This window comes from Buceros rhinoceros, unplaced genomic scaffold (genome assembly GCF_000710305.1).
Source record: "Buceros rhinoceros silvestris isolate BGI_N320 unplaced genomic scaffold, ASM71030v1 scaffold5031, whole genome shotgun sequence".
Taxonomy (NCBI): Eukaryota; Metazoa; Chordata; class Aves; order Bucerotiformes; family Bucerotidae; genus Buceros; species Buceros rhinoceros.
In genome coordinates, this window is record NW_010395820.1 from 72,255 (window position 1) to 82,644 (window position 10,390).

Consider the following 10,390-nt stretch of genomic DNA (forward strand, 5'->3'; position numbering starts at 1 on the left):
GCCAGAACCATGGCTACAGTTAAAGCCTCTTTTTTGCTGCAGAAAGGTTTAAGCGCACATTCTCAAGATGATACTCTTTTCTAGCTCAGCTGGGAGTAGTGACAAAAACTAATACCTCTGAACCCTCGAATATTGTATATACATTGCTCCTATAACAAATTGAGTAGAGTCATTGCCCAACCTTTTGATTTTTACACTTTTTTTTTTTTATTTTTATTAGTGTTATGCAGCTACATATTGCAGGACACTACATCCCACATGCCCCTTGTCTTCATTCCCACAGAAACACATGGGGTTTGCTGAGGTTGAGGATGTGCTTTGTTCAGGTACTTAACAGGTACAAAGCCAGGAGGTCTAGACACCCTATACTTCTTTCCCCCAGCACTGAATGAAAAGGGTATCTGGTAGCACATTTCCATTAAAAAGTAGGGGTTTGAGTTTTATTTTTCACTTTTCTTAATTGTAAACATTATGCTGAAATAAATTTAATTTTTACAAGATCTTTCCTTTCACTAAGAATCCACAAACAGAAAAGAATACAAGAAAATTGTCACCAAAAGCAAAGATGTAACTAGCAAAGCTACTTTAGTATGTAACACTAATAATGAACACAAGTTTGAACCCATTTGATTCGACCTTTGGCAGCAAAGTACCTTGTTAATGGTCATACTTTAAACAATACCAAAAATACAATGAACCACAGTTATTTTTGCAGATATCAAGTCACACAATCAGAAGCTGTTTGTGACTGTCATTTACCTATTAGCTGTAAAGACGCAAGCATGAAGTGTATTTGACTGTGAGCTCTTTGTTTAATAACACCCCATAGCTGGGAGTTTCAGACTGCTCCTTGTAACATGAAGAATATTGTTCATGGCATCTAGATAGTGAGTAGCTATGGACCTAGTCTTGAAAGTCATTAATTCTATTATTTCCTGCATATACATATGCAAGCATGTAGTTTATATATGTATATGTATTTATCTTCATATAATATACCAGTATGCATACTCAAATCTATGCACAAAGGAGAAGAGTTTCAGTTATTAAGGCAGCAAAATGCATAAGCACAATTGTGGGGGAGAGAAGTAGTTCGTGCTGATCAAGAAAAGCAACAGTAACTGAAGCCCAGTTTCTGAATGAGGGAGCACAACATTAAGGATGAGAATGCAGAATAACAGATGAAGTAAGAACTGGAAATGGGTCAATGGCAGCTCTTACGCACAGGTGAAAACCTGTAGTTTCTTCAATTTTGCCCTTCAGCAGTGACAAGATTTCTTTCGAAGTGCCAAAGACATCTTCACACTCCTTTCCGACTGACGATATCAATGGCACACTTTCCCTTCCTGGATCACCTCTCTGTCTTCCCCTCCAGCTCCTGGCTGAGGCTGACCTGCCTGTAGAAGAAAAATCTCTTGTCTCTCTCCTAACATCTTATGACTGCCAACATTTTTCCTGCAGTTCTCCACAAGCTTTTATTGAAATATTGTCCTATCAGTTATTCAGGACATGTTTCAGGTGCTACAACACCCTTTCAGCTGTCACATTGTCATAAAACTTCAAAAAAACACAGTACAGTTAGCATGAATATTGAGGCAGAACTACACCTGGGACCAACCACAGAACCGAGGTGTTAATATTGAATGGGGTTAATTGTATCATCCAGAAAAGGTCCAGACATTTTAGGGCAAAAAACCCAAACCAAACAACAACAAAAACATGTCATGAAAGTGTCACTGAAAAGGCATTAGTACTCGTGCTCATTCGAGCAATCTCTCTGTCATTTTAATAACCACAGTGAAAGGTGATGAACTTTAACCTGTACCCTTTGTTCTTTTCACTACATATTGTAACTGAAAAGGCATTAGTACTCGTGCTCATTCGAGCAATCTCTCTGTCATTTTAATAACCACAGTGAAAGGTGATGAACTTTAACCTGTACCCTTTGTTCTTTTCACTACATATTGTAAATAACCAAAAAGAGAATATATAAAAAACATTTTCTGTTCTTCAAGGCTATCAAAAAGCAATTTAACCTATCAGGCAAAACCCAATCATTTTAAATTTCCTTTTTAGACTACATTTTAAAAAGTTTATGCATTTTTGCATACACACTTTAATTAAATTTCATTACATAATTGCATCAAATATGGAGCTTCGGGATCTTTTTCACTTTCGGACAAAAAGTATACATAAGACAATGAATCCCATTAAAACATCTAAACCAAGAAAGTCACCTTGTGTCCTTACATGTTGCCATGCATTTTAAATAATTTCTGTAAATATTCAGCGTGCGAGGCTGAAAAAATAAATGCCAAAATCAAGGATGGGTCATATTATAAATATTTCCTGACGACAGACAAATCTAGTTTGCAGAGTTGTTCTTTTTATCATTACATCAAAGAAAATAATGAAATAATACCTTGTGTATTTTTCAGTGCAGCCTGCAAAAGTGGCCAGAATCCACAGCGCAATCCCACAAAGAGAAAGGCCAAACTTGTTCCAATGACTTGGCCAGGAAAAAAAATGAATCAGACAGGCAAAAATTAAACCCAGTTTCCAAGCATGACCTCGTCAACCATATTTGGACCATCCCTTCTTGCCTTTAATTCTCTTTCTTGGTTCACCATGCACACATCTATACGTATGCATGCTGGTGTGTAACTATAGATTTATTACTGTGTGTATGCACATACATGCACTAACTCTTGCAATAAGTGAACCCTCACTGTCTGATAATATTAATTTTCTAAATGAATTCAAATTTAGCACTCAAAACACTGTATCTTGATGTTTCCTGCATTAAAAGGCTGAATTAAGCTTATAGAGACAATCTTGACCTTTTATCATCTTCTCAGCATGTGCAATTAAATACCTCAGTATCCGTTGGGTCAGTCTCGTCACCTTTGAAATTAGCAGCACCAGGCTATGCTACTTTCACAGATGGTAGCTCTAAGCAAGCATCAAATATGCAAATGTCATTAGTTTCCCTCTATAGTGGGAATATCTGCACAATATTATTTTCAGTGCTACAAATAATATTTACTTGCTAAGTCTGCTTATAAGCTTTATGTCTGGAAGACATTTTAAAAAATTTGTAAATTCAACGATCTCAGACTGTCATCAACCCTGGATATATTTACTTTACACTTCAGTCATTCTACGGTCACCGCTGGAACTGATTAAATGATTCATTATGAGATATGATCGTGGCAAACACGGATCTTTAAATGTCGCTTAAATGTTGCTTAAAATGCTTACGCATGGGCTCTGACTTTTATCATAATAGAACAAGAGAAATATTCCTTGAATCCAGACGATTTAGGTGTTACAAGATCTCTTTTTATTATTTCTATCTCATCAAACCTGAAGTCACTCTGACATCTCGCATGAATTCTCCAGGTACTCCACTCTCTTCACACTAGATTACTGATTCATGCGCATGAGTACTTCTGTGAAAAACCTGCTATTTGACATTGCCAGAGTCAGCAAGTAACTTGCTTGTCCTCAAGCCCTATGTTTCCAAGGCAATATTTCATTAACATACAGGCTGCATAAATGAGTATCTGTTGATTGTTCCTTCCAGTTCACTCCATCCTCACCAGCTATCAGCTATCTCATAATGAGAGCATGAACTGTTTGGGTCAAATATCTTATTCATACATACTTTACTGGATGTGAACATTTGTTAATGGATGATACTAAAATAACTTATTATTGACCAAAATGTTTTTAAAAAATACTTAATTCAAATCCCCCTCTTTCTCAGTCTCGGGAAATATATAAATGTAATAACATGATTAACTGGTTTTCCAAGATAGTTTTCACTGGGAAGTGCTCCAGCCACACGCCCTGTCTCAGAAGGTAAAGGCAGAGACTGGGAGAGCGAAGAAACATCCATCATAGGAGAAGATCAGGTTTGAGACCATCTAAGGAATGGGGATGTTCATGGGACCTGATTAGATGCATCTGCGGGTCCTGAGGCGGCTGGCGGATGAAGTGGCTAAGCCACTATCGATCATATTTGAGAAGTCGTGGCAGTCTGGTGAAGCTCCTACTGACTGGAAAAGGGGAAACATAATTCTCATTTTCAAAAAGGGAAAAAAGGAGGACCTGGGAAACTACAGGATAGTCACCTCTGTGCCCAACAAGACCATGGAGCAGATCCTCCTGGAAACTATGGTAAGGGACATGGACAATAATGAGGTGATTCATGACAGCCAACATGGCTTCAGTAAGGGCAAATCTTGCCTGACAAATTCAGTGTCCTTCTGTGGCAGGGTTATAGCATGGGTGGATAAGGGAAGAGCAACTGGTGTCATCTACTTGGACTTGTGCAAAGCATTTTATGGTGTCTTGCACAACATTCTTGTCTCTAAATTGGAGAGCCATGGACTTGATGGATGGACCACTTGGTGGATAAGGAATTGGTTGGATGGTCATAGTAAAAGAATTGCAGTCAATGGCTTAATATCTGAGTGGAGACCAGTAACGAGAGGTGTTCCTCAGGGGTTGCTATTGGAACTGTCACTATTTAACATCTTTGTTGGTGGCATGGACAGTGGGATTGAGTGAACCCTCAGGAACTCTGCAGATGACATCAAGTTGTGGTCGATATGCTGGAGGGAAGGGATGCCATCGAGAGGGAACTTGGCAGGCTGATGAAGTCGGCCCATGCAAATCCCATGAAGTTTAACAAGGTCAAGTGCCAGGTCCAGTGGTTTGGATTCCAGACTCTGTCTGAGAGTGTGATAAAAACCTATTTCGTGCTTTGGAAAATGAGCATTGTAGCACTTGAGCATAAATCTCAGTCCAGCCTTTCTCTCAAGCTCCACTGAACTGAGATGAGGTTAGACTGGGCCTAACATTGAGTTACAGTAATAGAAGTTTCCAGGCAAAGAAGGAAAAGATGAAAACATGAAGGAAATACCAGTTTGATGAGAACAATATTTCAGCTTTGTTATACCAGGTATGTCTGTAACATACGTAATTTCTGGGAGCTTGAATTGAACATATGCATTAACACTTTGTGCAGCTTATGTAGTTGTGTTTACTGCCCATATATAATGAACAGCAAGCAACCATGTGATGTGACTTCTACTGAAAGGCTTCATATTTCATGTCTTCTGCTTCCTTAAAATTGCAGCACACAGAATTTGCAGCAAAATGGTACAGTGCTGAACCCAAAACAAACTACATTATTTTTTTCCTTGAAAGCAGGGTATAAGCCCATACATTTTGTACCAGTCAATTCACAGTCCTTGCATTAAGCGTAGTAAGCTGAAAGCTATTTCTAGCTGTCTGTCTCCTCTGCTTCAGCTAATGATGTGCATCAGTGCCTTGATAATAAGGTTAGTCTTGATTTTCTCAATTCCTTTATGGCAGTCAGCTTCCCGTAGGAGGAAAAGCAGGGACGAGAAATTAGAGGTGAGAGTATTGTGAACAGTAGTGAATAAGGATTAAGGTCATTTCTTTGCCTCTGAAGGAAAAAGAGCCAGCCTTCTCTACTATCGCTAGGTTAATTTCACTGAAAATGTGAATGTTTCTACTCAGTGAAACTCCATGTTTCTACTCTAATGTAGTCACCGCAGAAATAATTTTGGTCCATAACTACACATCCAATGTGAATGTTTCTACTCAGTGAAACTCCGTGTTTCTACTCTAATATAGTCACTGCAGAAATAATTTTGGTCCATAACTACACATCCCATGCAATAGATGTATTTTTCTTCCTTACTGTTGACACAGGCAGCAAAAGAACTGTACTATGAAGAAAGGAGCTTCTGAGCAAAGAAAATAGCAAGCACTTGACTGTTCCACCATTCAAGTAAGTTTGAAATAAAAACTAGGCAGAGCCATTTATCCGACGCACATTTCTGCTTTTGCCTATTCACCCTTTTCTTCCTGCCCTCGTTACCTCACAGGTACATCTCTTCTCCCTGCTCTGCTCCTCAAGTTATTGCAAGAATCACACTGAACAGAAGTTTGTTACTGGGTAATTTTAAGCTTCTCGATTGGGTTTTCAAAACTAAAATAGTTTATAACATCATTCTGGAGGCATTTAAAGTCTTCATTATTAAAATAAACAAAAAACTTCAAATCTGTAAGAAAACATTCCTAAATCTCATCTCCCCACTCTTCACTTTGTTCCTTGAAAGAAATTACAGTTCTTGTTCACTAATCTTTCTTCAGATTTTTTACTATATTCTATGAGAATCCAAGCATAAAGTAACAGTGGGGCTGAGTATTCTGATTTCAGTGATGCGACTAAAGAGCCATTTTTCTATATATTTCTGTAGCTATAACTTTGGAAGTACAGATAGAGTATATAATACATAATATTGCCAGATGGCATCAGTTCTTTTTTTTTTTTTTGTCAGATAGTCACTTTACAGTTTAAGAATCTGAAGAAATGAGGGAAAAAAGGGAATAATTAATTTTATTTGTTTCAGTTTAAAATATCAAATACATTTTTATCTTGGGAACCTAAAGTATTAACTGGATTCTAAATGGGCATTCAAAACTATTTGAAAGTGACCTTTGCCTGTATGCACAAAACATGGATAAAAGAATATATTCCCCTGATACTGAAATGAGGATTGTGTCTTCTACCAATAACCATCCTGATCACACATTTACAAGGTTCCATCCAACAAATCTAAAATCGAAATACTCATATAACAACAAGCACAGACTTAGTAACAACGTTTAACCAATACTTGCTTATTCTAGTGGTTCTCTTCATGGTGAAAGATTTTGTAACTGTTCATAAGAATATTCAGGATCACAAATTAATTAATACTGGGTTTTTTTTTAAATCTATCATCAATCTACATGCATAAGCACTGCAGACTGGAACTAAAGCACATGCTAAGAAAGCAGTATGTAGCTTAAAGCAGACTAGAACATGCCCTTATCTACCTCTAGATTAAAAAGAAATCTATTTTAAAAAAGCATGAACACATTGACATGATAAACGCATTTTAAAGTATGTCTGATTATCTAAATTCAGCACTTATCTACGTGTTGGAAAGTCCAATATCAGATATTTAAGGTTTTCTTTATTGAAACAGAGTGGATTCATTATGATATTTTAAATAGCACTATGGAATAATTGGCAAAGTTGTTGCCATCATCATGGCTACTGTTACTTATCTGAAAAAACAGTAATCTAAATGTAACTAAATGTTCTCCTTAAGTAGCTTACCATGTAGTTTTTTGTGTTTTTCTTTTAAAGAAAACCATCATCAGAAGAACCATAGTGACAATGCTATTGAACAAACGATATGATACAAAATGTCTCACAGGTTATGTGAAGAGCTCACATAACAGTTGTTTTCAAAAACATATAACTTGGTAAAAATTTCCTTCACCACACAAAATCCAGACAGCAATCCCTGCCCTCCACCTCCTCTTCCCCCACAAAACTAAAAATTGGTAGACATTAAACATCTCCAGGTGCTGGTAAAACAATTTCCTGAATTTCCTTGCAACATCGGACTAGCTTCATCGTGGATTCCTTTTGCAGCCACTCAGTTCCTTTACTCTTTCTTTCTGACTGTTTCTGTTGTGTATGAGTAGTAAGATCATTTTAACCGATATGCAGAGAGAAACACTGCTTCATCTAGTCAACTGACAGTAAAAACCAGTTGTCTGAAACCTTTGAACAATGAACAGTGACTCTTCTCTGTACTCTTTACGCACAAATTCTATCTTGCATAATTTCACATCTAGTAAAAATCTAGTATAAGGCTGTGAGACAATATGAAAGGGTCTAGATGATCTTTTTGATTGCAAAGGGCTGGAAACAATGTCTCAGTGTAAACCATTTTAAAAAGGCAGAAGGAAGCTGAACACCTGTTTCAGAAAGCAGAAAGTGGACTCTAGTCCAATTTATGGTGATAAAGCTTGATGTGTCAGAAAGTTAAATTTCTTTGGGAGATATCTGGCACCCAGACTCTATTATCAGGTTAAGCCAGATGTGATTCGAGATTGTATGTGTGTAAAAATGCTGAAATTTCACCTTCGATTTTCCTTGATGCAACTACTTTACATCAAATAATATTTTTTACAGAAGAAAATGAATTATGTGAAAACATTTAATAAAATCCATATAAAATTAAACTTTTACTCTAGGATAATGGTTGTAAGAGTTAAACCAGAATCAGAAGCAGGAACACATGACTTACGCATCCAATACCGCCCATCTTACAGATATTAGATTTCGCTACAAATGACCTGGATTTATTTAAAACAGAACAAAACAAAACAAAAAAATGTTTAAGACATTGAATAGTAATTTCTACTTAAGCATGAAACACTTCAGGGAAGGGAATACTGGAGGGAGAAGAAAAAGAAATGCTCAGGAAACATTTTTTTGACACAGAAGTCTTACTATTAAGACCCTTCTTTTGTATCCTAATTTCATATATGTTTCATATTTAATTAAAGAGCAGAATATTAAAATATAGTACCTTATAACACATGCATAGAGCCCGCTGTCTTGTACCACTGTTGGTCGGAACCAAATGGAGTCTTCTTCTTTGCTCATTCTAGTTCCATCAAAGGCTATAGGTTCCTCAAAATCTCCAGGTCCAGAGCTTTTGTACCACATCAAACTAAGTCCAGCACTTTGGGCTAGGGAGTAATTAGCTCTAATATATCCATAAAAGAGTGCACATTTTATACGAACAGGTTCTCCCACTAGAACTTGATATTTCTTGTAATCCACAGACCAGTCAGTGCATCCATCAGCTAAAAGAGAAGAGAAAATGACAGAGATTATCTAAGGCTTCAGAAAGCACTATTGGCACATCAGCATTTGCTGTGAGAAAGCATGGCATTTGAGAAAAGTCCACGGAGTGACTAGCAGAACTCTTTGGATGCCTAAAAAATTAACTGCATTTTCACACTGTTAACATCGTATACTTGTGTATGCAGAACAGAGTTATTGCAAGATTTTTGTGTTAAATGTTGATAACTTCTGAGGTATCTGAGGAATGGCTTTTTTTTTCTTTCACAGAGCTCCAGCATGACCAATTATAAAATATTGGAGTGAAATTATTGCAACACAGAAGCCATGTGGTACATGGGATGTCATAATTTGTGAATTGCATCAATCAAATACCTTCAGAGTAACCATATAAGTGAAAGAAGACATTAGGACAAGGAGATGTGGTCTGAACCAAAACATGTGAAAGTCTGAGTTATATTTGAAGGAGGAGGGGAAACTGCAAAAAGATACCACCAGGAGATTTGCTGTCAATATTTTAAATGGATTATTAAAGAACAAGTTAAGAGGCTCTTACTTAGAATTCCTGACTTTCTTGAAGTAGGTTGGAAAATAATTTAAATTATTAATGATTTATTTTTTCCTGTCCTGATTAGCAATAATTCTAGAATAATTTTCATATTCTTCACTGGTTGAATAATACCAGCCACTACCAATATTGTCCAACAATAACTGTGCTTCTGAAAGCTATCCTAGATTTATTTGATTTTCTGAACCTCAGCCACAAAGGAAACACCCAAAACAAAACAAAACAAAACAAAAAACCACCCAACATCTCTCCCTCGTCCCTCTTAACATTATTTTCTGTTAAGAATACCAAAACAAGAAAAGAACAGATACTTTCTACATGGCTTACTGAACAAAAGCTTATGTGTTTTTTTCTTAAGTAATTTCAACATTGGCAATTCAACATCAGCCTCATTCACTTGAAAACTCATTGTCAAGCCTCAGCTAGTTAATCAGGATCCCAGTCTAGCCAGGAGAAAGAAATCAGTACATCCAAAGGACTATTTATTTCATCCTTTGAGATTTCACTTTTGAGATTTTATTTTGAGATTCACATTTGGATAATTCTACAATACTTATACCTAGCAAAATAAGAAAGGCACAAACATCTCTGCACATCACTGTGTAAGTAACAACCTAAGTCAACACAACACTGAAAGATGAAGGGAAAATTAAAAATTTAGTATCAATTTTACATTGTGAACAGAATTCACATGGAGAAATGTTTCATATATCTTTAGATTGTCTCGTCCTGTGTTTACTTTAAAGATCAGGGAGGGACAGAAATTTCCTACCCAACAGTCTCTAAAAATTAATACACTTTACAAGACCCTAATAAGACATAGATTTACTCTTACAGAAATCAAAGTGATCAGAGACAAGGCTATGCTATTAGGTTCCCCAGGGGACTTAGGAAACTAGCTTCCATTTATTTCAGAATTAATTTTCATATTTCATAATTTCATTTTTTCCCTTCCTGAAAAAGCGTTTCTCTCTGCTTCTAAATCCCCATGCCAAAAATGAATTAACAGGCACCTCTAAGCAGCATTGATTCTATTATGTAAGTTACCAAGTAATAGCTGCTTCATCATA

At 36.6% G+C, this 10,390-nt stretch overlaps 1 protein-coding gene across 1 annotated transcript in view; it reads right to left on the minus strand.

Moving 5' to 3' along the window:
* LOC104501793 (interleukin-1 receptor accessory protein-like 1) overlaps nt 1–9,160 on the minus strand; it is a gene marked incomplete at its 3' end in the record, with an annotated part of 50,767 nt that extends 41,607 nt beyond the window's left edge. The window contains exons 1-2 of the mRNA XM_010145667.1: nt 9,128–9,160; nt 8,475–8,785 (exon numbers count right to left, since the gene is read on the minus strand). Coding sequence (XP_010143969.1) covers nt 8,475–8,785; nt 9,128–9,160 — 344 coding nt within the window. The remainder of the gene's footprint in view (nt 1–8,474; nt 8,786–9,127) is intronic.
* Between the last annotated feature and the right edge of the window lie 1,230 nt (nt 9,161–10,390).